Raw genomic sequence first — 22,993 nt, forward strand, 5'->3', positions numbered from 1 at the left:
TCACATCAGGAACATTTTTCACAGATTCTCAGCTCACCTCCACATTTCATAGTCACTCTCAGAATTACGACGTAGGATGCAAACTCTAATTCAAGGTGTTGGCAGAAGTTGTTTGGTGTTTGAAAAGATTACAGATGACTTCAAGGTTAAGAAACAACAAATAAATACCATCATTTTACAGACTGATTCTCCAGTGTTCCATTACTCAACTTTGATAAGATAGGAAGACCACTCACAGATGCAGGTTGTTTTTTTGTTGTTGTTGTGTTGGGTTTTTTTTGGCATTTATGTGTTGTAATATTAGCTTTCCAGAGTGTAAAAACTGATGCATTAAGATTATTCCATCTCAATGATTAGGCAGGAAGAAACCTCTTAGAATTCTCAAAGAACATGCTCACAGACTCCTCTACTTTCTCCCAATGTGCACTTGAACGTGTCACTGAGATGAAACACTAGTAACAGCTGCAATGGGGCAGATGATTTTTTTCACATATGCAAGAAAGAAAAAAAAAAGTACACTTTAATATGACCCAGAAACATATTTACCTTTGTATAAAAGTTTAAAAAGAATCCATAATGTCACATTGTAACTATTTTTAGTTTTTCATAAATGTCCAGTTTGCAATAAAGTGTATTTGGAAATGAAGTCTTCCACCTGATCTCCCTGCAACATCTTCACAGCTCGCCAGTGAATACTCCCACAGTTTTCTGGTTTGCCTTGGGGATGACTTAGTTCCTCTTTGATATAATCCAGCCAGAGATCTTAAAAAGAAAAAAAAAGTTCTGGTTAGATTTTGATTTGATATTATTTAACAAACATACTAAACCTAACCAAGAAACACTCTTTTTATAAGTGTTCTTGATCTTAATGCAACGAGGTTTGTCAAACCTCTCCCCCCCCTCAGCCCCTTACAGTCCAAAAGCCTGGGTTCTGCTCCCAGGTGGAACAGAAATAACACAACCATTTAGCAGCAGCTTCCTATAGCATCAGGGAAATGTACCTATTTACTTTCTTAAAAGGCATACTGCAAAAATCTTGATTATAAAAACATGGCTCCATACTTTTCACAAATGTAAATTAAAGGTGATGTGCATCTCTTATTCCGGGCCAATGTTCAAAACTATTATTTGCTAGTAGTTCTGCTGAAGCTAGACTACCATAAACAAAGGCCCTGGACTGCAAGTGTAGTGTCGCTGCAGTGTGTCACACACTTAATGGCACAGAAGAACTAAGCTCCACTCTGCATGACAGTAATCACAAGGACAGAACAAACAACTACTTTTGTTCAAACAGAAAGAAATAAAGGAGGCAGCATTGAACTGAAAAGACAAAAATCCCTTACCAGACTCCGTTGAACCAAACTCTCTCAAGGCACGTTCATAGTATTCTCTCAGATGAAGCATTTTGCAGGATTCCTAACAAAGGAAGGTATTAAAAGACCGTTTATTTTGTACAGAAGTGAATCTGCAGCTTGATTAGATTCTTACAAAGTAAAAGAGTCATGGTAATTATACATACCCACACATTGCCAAAGATTAGTTACCATGGAACTTGGTTTTGCATTATATGCTATGAATCAACTTTGGAAGACAAGTATGAACCAATTACAAACTAATGACACTATTCATAAGCCCTTAATTTCATATCAAAGTTGGAAGTGTATTTTACAAATACAAGGCGCTAGTTGGATCTTCAGCAACTTACTTGCTCCTTTTCGATTTGAATCATCTTCCTGAAGAAGTCAAGTGAAAGTGGACGATTTTCATGTAGGCTAAAGTAAAAACAGAAATAACTTCAAACTTTATGCCTTTTACAATTTGCCCTAGAATAATCAGATTTAAAGTTTTTGTCACCTGGTAAAGACTCTTTTTACTTTCTTATAACCACCATTCCTATAAGCCCAGTCGAGATATTTTTCTTTCATAGTCACAGATTCAGCAGGAGCTGTGGCATGCAAGGATCTCTGCAAGTTAAAGAGTAAGAGAACCAACTACAATTAAAAGGCAACAAGGAAGAAGAAACCAAACAGTACCTTCTCTCTAATTACATATCTGACATACAGCAGATCTCATGAGACGAAGTACTGACAAAAGCACCCTGAATGATGTCTGTAAAACAGTATTATGTAAAACAACCAATATTTTTCAAACTAGAATATTACTTGTAATCTAAAATACATTTCTTTCCATAATCCACGCAGCTGGCATTTGACATTCCCCTATCATGCTTCATGCAGAGGGTTCTACAATGCTCTGCGAACAATCGCATCTCAGCTTCCACTGGAAATAAGTGTTATATGTTGTAAATAGAAAAGAAAAAAAAAAATGCCAGACAAATAACAAATGTTTTGCCCTCAGCAATTTAGAAAATTTACAGTGGGATTCAAGTCCCAGTTTTGTTCTTGAGTTTTCTGCAACAAGGCTGACATTTTCACACAGATTGGAAAATGCTCTTTTTTGTGTTCAGACAGACATCTGAAAATACTGCAAAAATTCCAGACCATGAAGAAAGAGCTCATCAATAGTTGTGCTTACAAACATCTAGATGTCTTTGAAGCATGGGGATGACATTTGTGCTTATGAGCTCACATCCAGCTGACTCTTGGTAACAGTTTTACTTGAAATGCTTTGATATCAACAAATCCATGAAGGAACTACAGTATAAAGCATTTGTTAAATGCTCCATCCACACACAGTTCCTGTTTACTTACACATCGTCATAAAAAGAAGATTTCTATTAGTTTAGTACCTGGTAGAGAGCTTCTGTGTCTTGCTTGCTATTTGTGCCTTCACTCCATTCCACCCAGAGGGCCCATAACGGCAAAGTGCCCTACAAGGTAAGCAGAGAAATCAAATGATTAGAATACAGTAACTCAGATTGATTTACAGAAACAGATAGCAACATATCTACCAGGTTCTACATCACAGTTGCTATAAAAACTCTCTAGGGAACCTGCTTTGGCAGGAGGGTTGGACCTGATGATCTCTTGAGGTCCCTTCCAACCCCTACAATTCTGTGATTCTGTGAACTGTCCTTTAGACAAAGCTTTTAGCAAGGCAACTTTGGACGGCACACCGAAATCACTTCTTGTCACCTCCCTAACTTACAGGACAAATACTGCTTAGATGGACAGCTGCTAGACATGTTGCTGGGGACGGGAGATGAATTCTTGTGCATCACAAAGCACTGGAATACAAAGGTAACTTCTGAGAATAGAGATGAAAAGGAACAAATCGCCTGCTTGCTTCCTCTCATTTCTCCATGTGGCAAACAATGCATCAGGACAGTGATGAAAGGAAACACTTTTCAAGACACAAATACCAGATGACTCCTAAAAGAGCATGCAAAATATCACCTCTGAGCATTCAAACTGTACAACTTTGAATTTGAAGTTAACCTGCAATTTCTTGATGTTCCCAAATGCAATGTGCATGTGAAATGTTAAGCTCTTATTTCTGACTTTAAAAGCTGTTAGGGGCTGTGTGTGCCTTGTGAAGGAAAAAAAATGCTTCAAGTAAGCATTAGAGGTTTCCTGCTCAAGACTTAATGCGTGTAAGTCCATAAAAACAGCACAGACCTTAGATTTCAAGTGCTTAAAGGCTTCTTGAAAACACTGGGTCACATTGTCATTCTTCAGTTGGATCAACACCTGCAGCCTCATCTGCCACATTTCTGCTGACAGGCTGAAGCGCTTAGTTGCGGCTTCTGCCACCTCTGTAGCCTTCTCAGAAAGGTTGGACTCCAGTAATAGTTGAAGCTAAAAATAAAAAATAAAAAAAACAGCAGATGCAGCTAATCACAGGAGATTAGTAGTCTTTTGTTAAAAGCAAGGCCTTGCACACAATATTGCCTACTTTGCTAGCTACACAAAATGGCATTGTTGTAGGCATGCATCAATGCAGGACAGTCTCCCAGTCTATTCTTCTGTATCAACTCTTACCCACTGCTTATAGAGAGATTCTAGCAGCAAACTGGACTCATGCGCTTTGCTGAACACACTTAGTGTCCTCTCCAGTCTCTAGAATAGAGAACAAAAGGTAAAGAAAATAAGCATTATTCCTTATATAAAAGATCCCAGCATTACCAGAAGCCCAGTGGATTTGTGTATCAAAACATCACTAAAATTCAATAAAAGTTATACATCTAATGCTTTATGTGCCCATATACATTACAAGATAAACGTGGAATTTGAGCATTTGAATTACACCTCCTCTTTAAGGAGCAAAAGAACAACAGAGCAATGTTCTTTTACTGTATTAAAAGGGAACTGAGCCACAAAGGATGATTACAAGTTTGCACTCCTAGCAACTTCTATCCAAGGAGTTTGCAGTACTTGACTGACAAGCCTGGTTTACACCTGATGTATTCATCTTCAGGCAGGCCACATGTAAGCCCAACAGTAAAATCTACTCCGTCAGATGAAGACTAAATTATTTTTAATGAGAGCCACTTGTCACTATTTCTGATAAACATTCAAATACACTTACTCCTTGTCCGAAAGATTAGAGGTCAGTAAAAATAGTGTTGTTTTGTTGCTATGGTTTCCTAATGACCTTTTTACCTTTTGCTTTAATTCTTCACTGTTGGTTTTCCTGTTACATCTCTCTAAGCAAAAAGTGATGTAGCATTTCCACATGTCCTCTGTAGAATAAAAGGCATAGTATCATGCTTCATTGAATCACAACAGTAATCACAAATATTTGTCTTTAAGGTAAAGAACAGAGAGAATCCAAGCACTAAGTGCTAATGCCAACTTTCTTTTTTAATGTTACACTGTACAAGAAGCCCTGCATTTATAACATTAACGTTTAAAAATGACTTCCCAGTATAAGCTCCAGTCAGTAATTCTTTCTAAACATCATCAAGCCCTTAGTTCAGCTGAGGCTTTCGCACATGCTGTCACAATTAATGTTCAGTGCACCCTTTGCTTGCAGTTTTCAATGGGCCTGCAGGAGTGACAACACTCACAGGCAGTTGAGAAAATCCTTTGTCTGTCTGACCCCAAAGGCTAAATTAGCAGCAAGTTTGAATCTACTCCACTCCAGTATCCTGATAGACTTTTTTGAGAATAAGGACGATGACAGATGATGAAGTTGGATGTCCACTCCACTGGCAACTCAAAAGCATTGCTTACTCACAGCTAACCAACAACAAACTTCAGTCCATCTACAGGTCTCCTTTATTCAGGAAACTTTATTTACAATTCCCAAACCTCTGTTCATCTGTCTAGATGTGAGCTTCTATTCTCCTCATCAGTTAAGTTACATTAATGTTACAAATAAGCAACAAAAACCACGTTGTTAAGCAATTCTTTCAAGACCATAGATGCATTTGAAAATAACCTGAATAACACACAAAATAGATCCCCAAAATGAATCTTGAACTGCACCTAAAAGCTGCCTGCATCCTCCAAGATATGGTAGAGCCTGCCAACAAGTACTTCAAAGCTTTCACAGTATACAGTATGCTAAAATGCCAGGAAAAACAGATGTTAAGATGCAGGCAGAATATTTCACCTGTGGGGACAGCTGTCACAGCCTCTTCAAAGACTGCACAGCACCGTTCCTCCCTCTGTGTGATTTCGGATACTTTCATCTGTTTTGTAGTGGGTTCTGTGGACTTCAGGGACCCCAGATCCAGCTCTCGACGGGCCATGTAGTCCCACGTAAGAGGATCATCGGCGTATTCAGTCTGCAAACTAACAAACCGTGTTTATAATACCCCTGTACTACCAACGTTCTTGTACAAGTACGTTTAAAAGGGTTGTTGTGTTGGTATCAGGTATAGAAATGTACTCAATTTCTAAACAAATGTTAGAAAAAAATTTACCTTTCAACAAGAAAAAATGTTTGTTTTAATATAGATATTCTCCAATAATAACATGAACTAGACTGGCACATTTCCAGAGACACCTTTCTTTTGAGAGAAGAACAACTGGGGAAGCCAAAGATATAGAACCACAAAGTAAACCAGAAATTCCATGGTTCCTACACTTAAGTTAGGGAAACAACTGCTGGAATAATTCAGTGACAACTGTATTTCATCTGCATTTTTCTTAGCAGGTTTTCAAATCCTATCCTGAAGTCAGATACTAACATCTTTTTGTAAAAAGTATGCATGCCTCAGACACTTTGCTTTTCTTAAAAATATTTCACATACACCTTACGCCTTAGATTTTTATTTCCCTAGAGGAACAGCCTTTAGTCATTAACCTATCAACCCACTATAAATTAGGGAAGTAATAAGAGCATGCATATTAAAAACAACAACAACAAAAAAAACCTCACCTTTCAAGAATTTCTTTTTGCAAATCTTGGGTAAAATCAAAAAGCTTTGCAATAGAAAGCACAGCCAGATGGAACTCAACACCTACAAATCAAGAGGGGAAAAATGGTACCAAGTAGAATATTACATCCCATTACATACTTTGTATTTTTGTATCCTTGTAAGCTTTTTTCAAGGCACAGATACCCTTTCAGTCTTCAGATAGATACTCTTTTCTTGGAGTCTTGGTATTCAAGCCATATGGTAAGCCATATGTTACTATGTTAATTGCCTGACTGGATTCTTCATGATTTCACATTAGCCAGTGACAAAAAAAGGTCACGACAGACAGAACACTCCAGACTCCAAGGTGGTAAACTAGTCCTGTCCTCTGACACACCAACCGGTCCTTCCAGCTTGGTTCCACTTGCATGTCAGCAACTCCTCTACTCCTTCATTCAATTCATCCAAGAAAACACAGAATGGCTGCACGCATGGGACAAGCCTCTCCAAAAGTGCACACAATATACGTCAATGAACTGTATCCATCCACCTTGTATCTTGCTAACTTATCTCTGAGAATGCCAGGTAACATGACCTGACCTATGACTTCACAGCAAATCCCTATCAATCATTACTCACCACCTTATTTTTAGGTGTTTACAAATCATTTGTATACCTATTTATTCCACTATTTCTCCAGGAATTTAAATTAAGCCAACTCTTCCTGTAGTTTCCTCTAATATCCTCTTTTTCCCCTTTACTTTCAATATCATTATTGTATTATGCCTGTTGCCTTCTAAAACATCTTCATCTGTCCTGGTTTCTCAAAGATACCTGCTACTACCTTGCAGCTATTTCAGCCAATTCTCTTAATAAAATGGGTGAATTTTACTAAGTCTGGTTAATTTAAAATCACCTAACCCGTTTTATTATTAGTTTGAATTCTTTCTTCCTTGTCACTAGTGCTAGCTGGTTAGTTGTCATCTAGTGTTCAGTACAAAAACAAACAAACCAAAAAACCTAAACTTTTTAAACTTTGTAAATAGTTCTAAACTATCTTCCCTTCACACTTTTAAACAGACAAACAAGTTTTGAGACTGTAAGCCCAGAACCTATGCCACTTCAGTCCAAAAGCTGTTGTAATGGAAGGGGTGTCAGTGTACAGAACAGTTGTAAAATCAGAACAAATTACTTCTATTCATTTATAGTTTGGCATTATCTAGGCATCCTGAAAAAGATGTTATATCTGAAAATTTATATTTGTGTGTACACTGGAACTAAACCTATTTGTATTATCAACTGGAGAACTGACATTTTCCTAAGTACAAGACATGTTAAATCACCTTTAATTTTCTGAGCAGCATCCCTGTAGATTATGCGAGCCAGCTCCCCATTAAGAATCTCTTCAGAATAACTGAATTCCCCCTGCAATATCAAGCATAACATTGTTGAAAAAAAAACTGTCTTCCTTCCTCAGCTACCATTTTTGCAAACATCTTTTTCTGATATTTTTTTCTATATTAATTTTTCATCTTCACCTAAATCCATCTTAATCTAGTTTGCCCAAACCAACCATAATGAAATAAGAGATAAAAATTTACTTTAAAATAAAAAATCACTTTAAATATTCCTTTCCAGAAATGACTACTAACTTTCAAACTGGGGGATGTAACAAAAGACTTTACAAATGTAAATAAAAAACATAGCATAAAGTATTTGAGCTGAGCATCAGCCAACACTCAGAAAGTTTAACATAGGCACAGGGCATGAACAAAAACTTTCCCTAAGCTGTCCTCAAACAAACTGTTAATATAGATCCCATAAAACTACACTTTCCAACGTGTGATACATAAGCAGACAGTATCTCAAGTTTAGGGGACCTACCAAGTCCATCTTTGCTTGTTCAAATTCTTTCTTTTCCTTCCTCTGTTTTTCAGCATTCATCAGCTCCATTCTGAAATACTGCAAGAAAGTTAAAAGATGGGGGGTATGGAGGCAGGGTGGATAAAGCATAAAATACATTAAGTCCACAAACATGAAGAAAAAAAAGCTCTGTCTGAGAAGCTATAAATCAGTTCTTGCCAATATCCCACACGCTTGAGAGCCTTGCTTTTTAAAGATTTGTGCATATAGCCATCTGCTGTATATACTCAGACATTTCACACATTCAGAAATTCCAATTTTCTAGTCATTCTTTAAACCTTAACTTGCCCTCAAAGAAAAGCATGCTCCCTACCAAACAGTAGGGATGCCAAATCTAATCCAGAGAATACAAAATCCTCAATTTGCAAACATAAGTACAAGATTTACTGAAACAAAACCAAAAAAAATGATGCATGTTACCAATACAAAGGATTTTTAATCTATTTTTTAATCTTTTTGACAACATTCAACCCACTGGTGGAAAAAGTTTTCGCCAGCCTGATAGGAGAAATTTGCTGGACTGATTTGCTTCAACTAATCAAATAACTTCTCATAGAAGAAAATCACAAACTCACCTCTTGATAAAGTTTTGGACACTCTGGATGGAAGCGCAAAGCACGAAGGAACAAGTGCCTAGCACTTTCTGATGAGAGTCGTGTCTCCATTTCCCATTTTGCTGCCATAATCCACAGTGCTGCAACAGAAGATATGAATGAATTCATTTTAATACAAAGCAAGTGGCTGGTCACGAGAACCCATTTTGAAGCTATTATCCAGGATGTACAAGTTGTTTTTGTTCAACATACCTACCCCTGATGCATGAGCTCAACTATGGAATAGGACTGATGATCTCTCATGTTAAGACCAAGTTAAATATGACTAAAGGCTAAGCAGATCCAGGAAGCTTAATCTAGCATAGCTACAAATTCAGTGATGTATGCTGATGTTTTCAATCCTGAAAAGCATCCACAAGTATTCAACAAGTGCCTCTGAAACACCTACCAAAACCCCAATCTACCTGGGGAACTGTCATTCAAAGCACATGGACTCCCACTTCACATCACCTTTTGATTGTTCAGCACAACCTCTATCAGAGGCCTTTTCTCTGAAGTAGCAACAAGGCAAAGAAAAGAGAATAGGAACTTTTACCCCAATAGCTTGAACTGAAATCTATGAAAACTTGAAACAAATGCTATACAGCCTATACAGAGTCATTTGCATAGCACTCACGCTTTATTTACCTGGTTTATTGGAATGAATGGCCAACATAGTAGAAAACACCTTGCTAAGCTGATGTTTTGCATTCTGAAAAAAAAAAAAAAAAAGTAGTTTTGTTTTATCCACTCCAGTACCAAACTGAACCACCAGCACCAAAGTTTTGGTATGAAAGGTTACTAGTTGCAATGCAATTGTACCAGTAAAGACACTTCTCTACTATTTAACTTTGGAATAAAGTTTTTCTACATGTTTAATATTGACCTGCTTTCAAATGTTACCAGAGAGCATTAGCACAGTTAACTCAAACCTTCTGGACTTAGACAACTAACACAAGTGTTGCTTAAGTCACAAATCCATAGCCTCACTGACCACTTTTAAGGTAAAGACTGCATTTTTCCTTGGCCACTTGCATTACTATAACAAGATCAACTTTTCAGTACAGGAAGGAAAATGAATGCTAGAATGACATGAAGAATTGCACAGAGAAGCTTACAAAGTATTGAGCTGCCAAAATTAAACTTCTTAGCATATCGACTACAAGAAATGTTTGGAACAAAAACAGAATTCATAGGCAGGTGATTCATTCATTCCAGAGAAAGGATAGCCCTGGTTATGACACTCTTAAACCAAATGATACTCCAGATTCAATGCAATCAGAAAACATCAAAATTCATACTAATTCATCTGAGTCAGAATTTGCACTTAGATCACTGAAATTCCCAGGCAGCTCCAATTATAACATTAAAATGATTTTAGTACTACAGTATGTTGCAGAAAAAAAATTGTTCCCTGTCATGTAACACAAGCTCCAGATGCCTGACTGACCAGTAATCCAGTGTCTTGAATTAATAAGATAAACATTTTGAAAACTCACCCACTGCTTGCAAAATGCAACATGTGACAGCCAAAGCTGAACATCTTCCTGGTGGAAATGCAAGGGAGAGAGAATCAACTTTACAAATAAGTACAAAATCACTTTTTCACATTGAAAAGCAAACAACATACACTTGGTACAACCACTTGGCATGCAGAGAGAACGAATTTTGAATCCCAAATTCACTTTTTTTTCCTAGATTTTAAAATTCCTACAAAACATCTGAAGAAAACCAACCTTCCATCTCAACATACACCCTTTGCTGAACTCAACAGAGAACTCACTGTAATAATTCCTTCAATACATCACTTAGGTTTTTTACCCTAAGAGGTATCACGACAGTCTTTGCTCATAGCAAGTTAAAGTTCTTTTCATTCCATTTCTAGTCCTTTCAAGCAGATACACCAAACTCACATAGCAATATATGGCTCAAGACAGATGACTAACGACTGAGAAAAGACAAAATATTGTTTGTGTACAAAAAATGTTTGATGTGAATGATCTACTTCTAGGACACTGCTAAATGTAAGACCAAACTTCTGCTTAGTTCTTCCCATTACACTCCTCTGTATTACTGAAAATGTTTGGTGGCAGTGATATTTAGATTCATTTTTTACATCAAAACATGCCAAAAGGGTATTTTTCAACCTGTCACTATAAATGACAGAAACAAACTTACTTTCCATTTTCCTGTGGCACGTTTGAAGAGGCTATGGACCCTATGCACAATAGAGCTTTCAATTTCTTCCTTCTTAAATGAATATCCAATGCGCTAGAAGAAAAAAGTATTATTCTTATTGCACTAGAAAATTCGGTGCGTAGCATTTTGCATTCTAAGTAACTGACAAACTTACTGCTCTTCTTCTCTTGATCAGTTCCAGCAGGTTAATTTCATACTAGAGTGGGGAGAAAAAAATGTATTTAAAAGCAAATTAAAATATATGTAATAGTGAAGGAAAAAAAAATCCAGATGAAGTACTTTACAGCTAGTCACACAGACAATAAAAATTGCATCCAGAAAACAATTTTGTGGTCAGACCACTACTTTTCTAAGGCTGTCTAAAAGTAAATTTAAACATTTTTATTACACATTATATTCCAGACTGGAGCTGTTGGCAGTCCACTCATTCCTAGAATTGTAATGCACAATCCAAATCCCTGACACTATAGAAGATGTTTTACACATATAGACAATTTGCACAGCACATCAGGGAACTGTGATCTCTGCATCCCTGGAGAGAAAAGTGGCTCTGGAAAAGAGTAATGACACAAAAGAAGTCTCTCTCATCCCAAACAGATGCCAACTCCTGGCTATAATTCATTCTCAGGTATGCCTTTAAATAGCCTGCACTAATAGAATCATCATAGAATCATAGAATGGTTTGGGTGGGAAAGGGCCTGCCTTAAAGACCACCTAGTTCCAATCCCCCTGCCATGTGCAGTGATGCCGTCTGCTAGACCAGGCTGCCCAAAGCCCCATCCAGCCTGACCCAGCAGACTTCCAGGGATGGGGCATCCACAGCTTCTCTGGGCAGCCTGTTCCACTGCTTTATCTTCCTTGTAATAACTAATTTCTTCCTTATATCTAATCTAAACCTGATCTTTTTAGTTTAGGGCCATTAGCCTGTGCCCTAACAAAGCATTTACGAGTGAACACTGCCAGCCAAGGGAGAAGACGCCTCAAGGAACAGCAGATAACTACAAAACTTCCTAGCCCCTTACAGGGCTGGATCTACATGACGTAGCACGCTGTGCCACCCAGTAGAGCCCACCTGAATATAATTGACAAAATCCTCCTTCCGAAGAGCTCTCCGCTGGATCTTGTATTCCAGAGCCGAGGCCTTCCTGAGGACAGCCCTGCGGGAAGGAGGCGATCAGCACCCCGCAGCCCGGCCGCCGCGCTGCCCACGGCTCGCCGGGCCGCGGCCCCACCTGATCTCCTTGGGCGTGAAGAGGCCGACCCGCTCCAGCTGCTCTAGCTCCGGGATGCGGTCCTCCAGCCGCTGCTCGATGCGCTCCGCCATGGCGGCGACAGCCCGGGAGCCCCACGCGTGCGCTGAGCCCGGCCCGGCACGGCACGGCCCGGCCCCAGTTCCGCCCGCTCCGCCCCGCGCCTTCCGGGGCCGCCCCTGCCCCGCTCCCGGCCCCGCTCCTGCCCGCAAGGGCGGCGGTGGAGTCTGGCAAGCCCGGGGTCGGGGCGCGGAGAGGCAGAGAATCCGCAGCCCGGGGGCTTGCTCCCTCCCAGGGCAAAGGGCCTCTCACAGGGCGCCTTCCTTCTGAGAAGATTTGCAGTAAGAAAGTCGGGTGGCAGTAAAGTTGTTTCTTAAATGAGAGAAGTCCCAGGAAAACAACAAAAAAGATGTAGGTGGATAATATTCTTTATGAGAGTTATTTTAAATACCTACCAGCCATAGCATGAGTTGTCACTTCCATAACTGAGTTGATAAAGTTGGAGACGCATCTTTAAAGGTGTGTGCTGCCCTGTTGCAGTGATTACTCCCTAAATGGAGAAAAAGGCAGATGTTTGACTGAAAAAAATGTATTGTGATTTGGGAACACAAGGGGAAGAGCCAGTGGACTTGGGGCAAAAGAATTTCTGCCACAACACTTTTTATATATAATAGCCAAGAAAAGGTGTAGGTTATCTTTTGATTTTTTTACAATATTTTATTACAATAGAATGAGAACATCTTCTCTTAAAAAGTGTTACTGAGTACAGAGAAATCGACTTATTTAAAAAACATAAAACACTTTTCAAGAGCTATCAGGTCTGTTTTTTCACCTGTTATGACTTGGATTTGTGTTAGCTTAATATTGGGCACCAATTCAAAAGAGAAAAAAAAATGAATTTTTGGACAGGTTTAGCAACTTTTCACTCTGACAGGAAATAGTGACACTTGTTTTCCACGAAGTGATCAAACAGGAAAGCTACCAGGAAATGCAGAGGCAGCATCCAGTCACAAGACCAAGCCTGACAAGCTGCTGACTTCAGATCCTTGTGGCCAAGGCGGCTCTGAATCGCAGCTGCTTTACGCACTGCTTACCTTGCAGTGACAACTGCAGTTCCAGATGCGGGCTGTCTACGCTGGAGATCCCCATGTCTTAACGCTGAACAGCCCAAGCTGTGACTTTGCATATTACTGTGCTATCAATTCACCTTTACAAATCACAGTACAATTTGCAAAATCCAGCAGCTGCCTCAGAGCAGCTGAGCCATCTCTGTAATGGAAGGAAGGAACTTCCCACAGCGAGGCTAGGCAGAGGGGTAACTGACACATCCTTCCCAGTGCACGCCATCCCCACTTGGCAGGCAAAGCCTTCAGGTTCTCTGGACCTAAATTTCAGTGAGTACCTGCAAATCCTATCGAGTTCTGCGTTCAGCAAAGCAGCACAACAAGCTAACCATTCTCAAAGTGGTGGTGTAAGAATACTATTCATGATCATCAGTAACACTTTTTAATTACCTTGGTTTTGACTTTTTTGAGATGCACCAGCTTGAACTGACTCTCGTGAGTAAGTCCACAGACTTTGCTAAAACAGTTTAAGGATGACTAGGCATGAAAAGTGAAGTCATATTAGCATACTGAATCACTAAGCCAGAATGTGATTAGAAGTACTGTGCTTGATTGTATATCTTCATTTACTTTGACATTTCTGCCTCTGATTGCATGACTTTGCTTTATCAAAGCATTCTGTATTTAAAGCTTATCTGTCATGGTGCACTTAGGTCACTACGTGTAAATAAGAACACCCCATGCAGTGTAGGAGTTCAAAGCTTAAAGGTAGATGTCTGTCATTACCTGGAAACATCTGGGATATATGATTTCTATCTTCTTGCTTTCCTTGTTCTTTAAGCACTAGGCTCTCCTTTGGATGAAAAACAGTAGTAACTGTGAACAGACACAGACATGATCAACCCAGTCTTCTCCTGAACCTTCATGTTTGCTCATTCTATCAGTCTGAAAACATTTTTGTGATCAACTTCAAGTGTTCTACCAACACCAGTCAGTTAGGAACTTTGAAACAAAAAACAATCAAACAGTGTGTTTTAAGACAGGTGATACAGAAGTGTGTGTACCCTATGGGGCAACAGCAATCGCCACCTTTAAATGTGTCTCCAGGAAAATTCAGTTATATGCACATATCTACCAACAGGTCTTTGACATAGGTGGGAGCTATTCACATGCTGTCCCCACACCACTAACAATGTGTGCCCACCAATGCCTCTTGGGGCATTAAATCCCTTGTTAGCACTTGTCAAAGCACCACAATATCATCTGAGAGAAGCATATAGGCGTAGTACAAACCACTCTGCAGGACCCATCACTGTGGAACTTAAAGGAAGAAAGAATGGTGTGCGCCAAAACAATAGACTCCCCAGGTTTCTAGTTCAGGGGCCTAGTGTTTCCCTCTCAAAACACACACACATGGAGTAACAATAACATTTAAAATACTGAACTTGCTGGTGACCTCATGGGATTATTTATAAGCAAAACAGATCAAAAACAGATTGAAAACATTTTAACATTTTCTGCTCCCTCAGATATCCCTTCTTTCCTGTAAATGGAAAAAGTACAAAAAAAAAAAAACAACAAAAAAAAACTTTCCTTTTCTTCCCCCAGCAAAACAATCCTTAGAACAATTAACATTACAGACTGTCAAAAGTGTTCAAACCAAAGTGACAAATGCAGTGAGTGGCAGGCAAGCCCAGCCCAACCCACCCGAACACTGCATGCTGGATTTGTCATGCAAATCAAAATGGAACCTGACATGCTCTTTGTTCATTTTCCTTTCAAAAAATCTACTTTAGATGCCTCCCATGTGCCTTGTTTTGGAAGCTGACATTCCAAATGCATCACTGCAAATTAAGGGAAGGATCCATTACCAATAAAGATGTTGAGATGCAGAGAGTTTCACAAATCCTATTGGGAAGACTGGAGAGACAACTGCTGCAGCTTGCACCTGTAGGGTCACTCGGTCTGCTCCTACTTCTGCTTTTATGAAGTCTCTTTTGAAAAACTCTGATCAGAAAGTCCTTGCAAGAGAAGTTCTGGCAAGCTGTCACAGCCTAATATTTGTAGATTAAAATCTGCAAGAAACAGATATACTGTGAATTAGGAATAAAAACAGTGTTTTTGCTTTACAGCTTGCCTATATTAAAATGTATGAAGGTTAATGTGCATAAGGCAAATATTTAAATGATAAATCGATTTAGATACCTATTTCTGCTCTTTTACTAAATGAGTGCAAAAGCAATTACATTTTTTAGAAGATGCTACCGGATTTGTAGTATTGTTACCATTAACTTATACTATATGAAGATGAGTTTTAAACAATGCCAGTTATGTCCTGACCTTATGAAAATAACTGGGAAACTTCCAGTTGAGCCAGCAGTTCATCCTTAGAGACATATTTTTAGCAATAAGCCCTCAAAGCATTTACTGAGAATGTCGGGCCTTGATTTAAAAATATATGAACACATCTGTTAATAAAATAGCCTAGAATTTACTCTTAAAAATAGACTATCCCAAACTTCAGACTACATTAACTTCCCTGGTTTTGCTATTAAAACAATTTACATAATATTTTGGTTTGCATCTGCCAAAATTGGCAATCATCTGGATAAATAGTGGTTTCATCACTGCAGTTCTGCTCTGAGCCTCCCAAAACTTCTATTTAAGACTGCAATTGGTCAGCTGGGCTGTTCTCTACCTACATGAATATTTGTACCTGTCATGTACATGTGCCTATACAAATGTTAGTTTCCACTGTGATAGACAAATGCTTGTCTGTATCAGTGCACAGCTTTATTCTTGCAGCTTTTTGGCTGCCCTGCAGCATTACGTTTGAATGCTTCCTAGAATTTCATTCACTCACTTATCTCTTCTTCAACTATGATCGGATTAAATAAACATAAACATTTTCATTTAATGCCTTAACAGAACTATTATCTGACAATTGACTCTTACACGGAGTCCTTAAAAAAGGCAAGACCTATACTTTCTTCTCTGCCTTGACTTTGAACTTGTATTTTTATGAATCAGATTTCCTCCTACTCATTTTCAGGCATTCTGTTTCTTTTCAGTTGCCCCAATTTCCAAACATCTATACAGAGGGAATTTTCAGTAAAGGGAAACTCTGCCTCTTGAATTGTTTCCTTGCCAATTCACATCTGGTACTCAATACAAGATCCATCTGTTTATTCAGGGTCTGTAGGGGCTTGTACAGTAGTGGATATTTAATTTGATTTTGTCATTTGACTGGTTAGTAAGTAGTTGAAAGTCTGTCTAAATGCAGCAGGGCAGTTACAACTAGTCAATCATCATCTTCTAGTTGATACGTCATAATCAAGTGGAATGCCAGTCATATTTCAACAACTTAAAACTATATCAGTCATCACCTACATACTTCCAAACTGTCAACACCATGAAATCTATTGCTTAACGAGCTTTAATATTACTTCTTACACACACATTTCCACTTAGGAGTCTTGCCAGAGCATTATAGAGCAGGGTCTTGCTAATCTTAAATTACCTCCCTAACCTGTTTATGTTCAGAGAGGAGGTAACACTGCGGCATGGCCTTGAGTGACCTAGCCACATCATAAAGAACAAGGCAGGTAAAAATAGAACTTCGTTAGAGCAAAGCCTTGTATCTTTTAAATGCAAAGATGTCAGCTTAATTGATGCTTGTACTGACATATCAAAGAGCATAAATTATGTCAGATAAAGATTTATTTCTCCATCCCAAAAGTGGGATTAGGATTGGTGGTTTATAATTCTTGGTCACAATTTGCCTCCTGCTGTGTTTCTCATCTCCTTCTGTGGAGCTTTGTTTAGCATGGTAAAAGTACTTTGACCACGGTCATGGCAACAGCCATTAAAACTATTTCTGGAAGTATGGATCATTCAGACTATAGACTACAGAACCACAGATCTCAAGCAGCTTTCAGAAAACAAGGTAAATTCTTGTAAATGCAATCTGAAGCAACCTCTAGCACAAAAAAAAAAAAGAGCAAAGATAATGTTACTTTTTGCATGAAATGTTTATATGAGCTTTCACGCATGTGACTTTTGTACACCTGGGCTAACTAGGAAACACTAGGGAAACAGTTTCTGCCATGACCTTATCATTTAAATAATTGCTGATAATAAAAGTCATAATTTTCATCTTATTAACCTGTACTCAGCTTGGTTGCAAAATAATGAACTTAACTCTTACTTAAAGCTAAAACTAAATTATCTGTTAACTATGAAGTTTCATTTTTACTGTCTACTCATATATATAAATACATACTATCTATTCATATATATGATCCACGTATATTGATCCTCCTTTATTTTTCTTTTTGTCTGATTGAAGCTTTTGTTCTTGCACTGTCAACAGGCCCAAGAAACTTCTATTTACATCTGTAACTGATTTAATTCTCACTTTTTCCTAGCAGATTTTCTTATTCTCTAAAAAAAAAAAAAAAGCCTCTTCATTTCTGAGTTTAATCATTAAGTTTGCATCAAAAACTTTGCTTCAGTTTTTCAGTATCTTTCATAGTTTCTGGGACTCGTTTAAGAGAACAGAGTTCCTGAAAGTTCACTGTTTTAGGACAGTTTCACAGTAAGTACTACCCATGCTCTGAAATAACAGCATAAACTAACATGATTCTTGTTTGTTTTCTGTGTGTTAAACATTTGAACTTCAAAATATGGCATGAGTTTTTGCTGTTTATTTTGTTTGGGATCATATATTAAAAATATTTTAGTGTTGTTTTTTTTTTCTTTTCTTATTTGTGTGTGTGTGTGTGTCCTCCTCATATCCAGGAGGTCTACAGATTTTTTTGTAAAAAGGCAAGCAAATCCAGATTAAAATCTTAAAAGACTACATTTTTGTTTTTGAATTTAAGCTCAAATTTAAATATGGGGCATATTGGCTAAATCGTGGCAAAAAAAAAACACACAGTTGCTCTGAGGATGAAAGGGACAAGACCTTTTATCCTGTTCACCTCAAGTAGCGTTTTTGAACAATTACAGATTTGATGAAGACATTCAAAATAATGGACTCAGGCCAGCTATGTATATGCTAAGGTCTGCTCTGAGTGCTGTGTGAGCTCAACAGAGCAGTGACAGTCCTTTATCTGCACAAAGACCCCACAAGTTCTTTTCCTCTCTATGGAGCCTTCAGTGATAAATGGAATTTATTCACGTTTTAGTAAAGGTGAGCAACGCTACCTCATTTTCTTTTGGTAGAACTCTTACTTTTGATTTTGATCGAATATTGTATGGAATTTGAATTGTTTTAGTCTTTGTCTTTAAAACCAAGTGGATGTTATCCTGAACTTACTGTATTTACATTTAAAAAGTTTTTTAGTTCATTGTATGAGATGTATTTTTCAGTAATGAATACTTTTATTGTCATTAGATTACTAGGCTTAAAGTTAAATAATTAGAGTTAAAATATTTTAAGAGATCCCCTACCTTTCTAGAGCAACACAATAAACTGGACTTATGCTTTCCACAATGCTTTTGAAACAAGTCTGGTAGTTTTAGTCCACTATCTAAACACTAAAGAAAAACATTGCTGCTAGCAAGCCACCAAGCAAAGCAAAACTAAATAATTAACTGAGAATCAGGAAATAGACTTCACTGTAGAAGCATCATGAAAACTATATTAAAATATCACTAAGAGAACTACAAAAAGGAAGTCCTGAACATACATTTCTACTTAGCAATAATGACTAATAATTATCATTTGTTGTTCACAATGCAATTCAAAAGATAAGTGCCCTATTGGTGTGAAACCTGTGCATTCACTTTTCACTCTCTTCAATAACTCAAGACACGTAAGCAACCTGCTGACTGCAAGCTGTGCATTCTGGGTGCATTAAGATTCCCCAAGGGCCAAGTTGCCTGAGCACTGTGCTCCTGGCATACATTTGAACAGCTCTGTACAAAAGCAGTCCCCAGCCAAACACGTGAATGAGAACCACAAGTGGCTGCTCTGTCAACCTTGCACACAGAGCGCTTTCATAGCTATACATCAGAATCCTTGGATTACTGGGTAAGATCTTACTTCTTCCTTATGCCATGCTTCAATACAGTTGATCCCTTACCATAAAGGTCATTTGCTCTTCTCTTAGTTTCCTGCTTATGAAAACAAGGCAGCACTACACATTAACATGCAGGAAAGCAAACTGAAACTGAGAGCTACCACCCCAACTGCAATATGATCCCGCCACCCTAAATATACTTAGTACTCCACCTACCTACTCTCACACCAAGGCTGCAGCAACTCCCTTTCTCAAGCTGAAATATTATGCAGCCTCTGTTTACAAGAGACTGGGAAAGCACAAAGTGGGAGTTGACTTTTGCTTCCCAAGTACATCAGGAAGATTAGCTTATCTAATAATTTTCATGGCCTGATACCGCTGATCAAAGTTGAATCAGGCTGAAAATAAAAAACAAGAGCTGAAGAATGAATTAATAACTACTACAGATGAAAACCCAGCATCTAGTGAAATTTATTCACTTAAGGGAAAGAAAGGGACACCAGTGAAACAGACCCGTACTTGGAGTACGCTGATACAGCAGCAGGACCTACACCTCCCTCCTATGCATGAAATATTTGGTTCTGCCTCGGTTCTACATCATTTGTGCATTTTCACTTCTCACGTGGAATGCTCATGATTAGCCTGAGGCCAAAATAAAGAAGTACAGCTACCCAGAACACTCACCTTGGATTTGTTAATCTCAGCAACACCCTGCACAGCAAATTTCAGTTCCTTACCAATATATCGTATCACTCCCTAATAAATACTGACAGTAGCTTACGTGATGGCCTGAATCAGTAAGCAAATCATTAAGGAATGACCATAAGTTTATATTCATCCAGTAAGCACTATTCTTGTGTTCAAATCTACATTTAAGTTGTCAAAAGCCAAGACAACCTAAACCATTAGCTATGTAGCAGTAACTTTGTACATGCGTATTTGCTTTAGTGATACTTTTGCAGGGCTCACATAGCCACTGTTATTGTATGGTTATTTCTTTTAATTACTAACAATTTCTAGACAGACACATGTTTAAAGATGTGGGGAAAACAGTTTAATTATGCTGACAGAACTTTCATTTAGACCGACCTCCAAGTATACCAGTATTGAACTTCCCCTTCAAAAAATGATTTAGATGTTAAACATTGCTGTGCAGAGAAAGAGTAATTTGGCAGACTGGAAGCTGGAAGTTTAAGTGGTGAGGGATACTACAGGCAACCAAGAAAAGCGTGCGACTATGAAATGAAGAAAAAAGTCATAAAGTGGTATAGAATTTGCACGCGCTTTTTTTCCTACATATCTGAAGAGGTAAAAATTGCTGCAATTTAGCCTTTCAGGCTGCCAGGAATGCTGAGTACGTACATTGCAATAAGGCTTGGGAAAAGATTTAGAAGTAGCATATGCTTTCAATCAGCAGGAAACAAATGTGATCTTTTGGATATCAAATGCAAATCCCAGTAACAGTACCAGAAAACAAGAACGGATTGGCCATCTTGAGCCATAAAATCTGACATATCGTAAAAACACTCTGCCAACTATTTCTGCTTTCACTACCAGGAATTTGTTCCAATAGCAACCCTTGTTTGCAAATGATTGTTTCTTCCATTTATCATGTTAGACTTCTGAAACTGGTCTTTTTTTTTCCTGCATTATACTAGGATATTTTCTATATTCGTAGCAAATAAATACACTATTTTTCATCATCTTTTACTTTTTTGATTTTATGAGCACATATCAATTTGGTAAGGTACACTCTATTTCACTCGTTGTCTTTATCAGTAAACACATTTTTACTAGCATTGAAGATATCCTGTTGTTTGATAAATATGGCCAACTTCTTTCTGTTATCCGGTCTATATAAACAAGTCTTTTTTTTTTTTTTTAATAAATTCATCTATAAAATCTGTACAGGTTTATATTACCAGGCAGGTTAAGGACACAACAGTCTCATGCTACAGCTCACTTCTTCTGGAGAATCCATGATGAGTCCCACTGTCCTTTTGAAAAGGACTATTTATTTTCTTGCTTCTAACTGCACTAAGTATTATCAAGTTACTTCTGTTCTTTTATGTCCTGTGTTCTTTCTAGCCACTCACACCAGAAAGCCCCAAATACAACATTTCAGAGTTGTTAAGGCTCCTTCAGTAGAACGTACCTCAACAGTACTCTACACTGTCTAAGTTTAGATGAACAGCCCAGGGCAGATCTGAACAAATAAGTTTTAAAAAATGAGGTCCTTTTTACAAACTGAGGAAAACAGGCTCAAACTATCAGAGCTTTACTATTTGGCAATCAGTACTCTGCTTCCACAGGGCTCATACGTTCACATTTCTGTTGCGCTATCCCACTCCACTAAGGCTAGAGTCTTATCCTGAGTCCCTCTATTCACAGGCAGATCTGACTCCGGTGCCAGAGATTAATTGCCTAATTATCTTTCCTTCTCCCGTTTGGAAAGTTGCCCTCTGGCTCCTCCTCCTGGTTCTGAAATTTAGAAGGATGAGCCACCAGAAGCAGCAGAGGCTTATAAACAGTAGGGTAGGGAGGAAGCAGAAATAAATTTTAGGTAGTAACTCCCAAAGACAAAAAATTACAGCTATACAACATTTAGAAGCCTTTTTCACACATAGTGCAATTATTTGTTACTTTTATCACTTGGCACAGGGTATCACTGACCTCAAGATCAACCTTCAATCACCTGAAGATGCTCTTCATTTAGTGTGCTGTTGCTATCTAGTCTATGCTTTCAGAAGACTGGCAGTAGCAATACCCAAAGCAACAAAAGTATCAGCAGGAATTTCCCTGGCATTAAGAGAGAAGAAAGTAAATGTGAGGTCCTCAGAAATGTACAGTGCATCGACACTGCCGCTGCCAGTAAGTAATTAAAGATATATTCAGCAATAATGAATGAGTGGGCTGTAGAGAAATTAAGTAGGAAACAGGAGATCAAGAAACTGGAATACTAAGCAAAAATGATTATGGTAAACAGGAGAAAATGTATAACAATATTTTACAAACACTTTAATAATCTTTTTTTTTTTGGAGGGACAAAAAGTATAATGCATGTGAAAAGCTGGCCAAGAGGAATTACGAAAATGCATGAAAATTAATGTAGAAAGAAATTACAGAGAAGACTGCATCAATGTCTGGTAAATGTGGAAGGAAAGAAGGAAGAACCATAAAAAAAATCATCGGAGAAGGTCTTCCCAAAACAAACCTGAAAGGTACAGCAGACAAAAAAAAAAAAGAGGCTATGAAAAAATATACATTTTGGGTATCAGAAAATAAAGAAACTATTAAAAATGTACATGTATTTATCCAAATGTGTGTGTGAGGATACATGCATATACTTTCTTAACAAGCAATAACTAGACTAACAACAATCAGATCTGAGTCCCCCCTCTGCTGATAACCTGAGGCACATTTACAGCGTGGCTGAGGCTGACGTAACATTTTCCTGATGATAATGATAAAACATTTACGATGTCCACTTCCTTAACACTGGGAACAAAAAAGATGCACCCAGCTGGCACAGGGCCAGCAGCACGGACGCATCGGGTGTCCAAACCCCAGGCTGTGTGGTGAACCTGAACCACTGCTGGTTCGTGACCCTCGCACGGTGACTTCCGAAGAACCTCGCGCACGGGGACCGCGGGGCAGAGGCGGGAAGCGC

General features: G+C 38.4%; 1 protein-coding gene and 1 long non-coding RNA gene across 2 annotated transcripts; both read right to left on the reverse strand.

The window, feature by feature from the left end:
* Positions 1-21: 21 nt before the first annotated feature.
* Positions 22-12,382, reverse strand: UTP6 (UTP6 small subunit processome component). The gene is made up of 19 exons (XM_035558972.2): positions 12,216-12,382; positions 12,056-12,140; positions 11,138-11,179; positions 10,963-11,055; positions 10,284-10,331; positions 9,433-9,496; positions 8,767-8,885; positions 8,153-8,230; positions 7,612-7,693; positions 6,289-6,370; positions 5,518-5,699; positions 4,563-4,642; positions 3,942-4,019; positions 3,579-3,758; positions 2,750-2,830; positions 1,855-1,964; positions 1,706-1,772; positions 1,344-1,416; positions 22-762 (listed from the first exon to the last, which is right to left on the reverse strand). Exons 1-19 carry the CDS (start codon positions 12,305-12,307, stop codon positions 605-607), a joined length of 1,794 nt encoding a protein of 597 aa, XP_035414865.1. The 5' UTR covers positions 12,308-12,382; the 3' UTR covers positions 22-604.
* Positions 12,383-12,441: 59 nt separating this feature from the next.
* Positions 12,442-15,609, reverse strand: LOC118253912 (uncharacterized). Its single transcript, XR_004780561.2, has 3 exons — positions 15,169-15,609; positions 14,084-14,173; positions 12,442-12,783 (listed from the first exon to the last, which is right to left on the reverse strand). It is a non-coding gene; the product is annotated as an uncharacterized LOC118253912 (long non-coding RNA).
* Positions 15,610-22,993: the final 7,384 nt, after the last annotated feature.

Source organism: Cygnus atratus, chromosome 18 (genome assembly GCF_013377495.2).
Source record: "Cygnus atratus isolate AKBS03 ecotype Queensland, Australia chromosome 18, CAtr_DNAZoo_HiC_assembly, whole genome shotgun sequence".
NCBI lineage: Eukaryota > Metazoa > Chordata > Aves > Anseriformes > Anatidae > Cygnus > Cygnus atratus.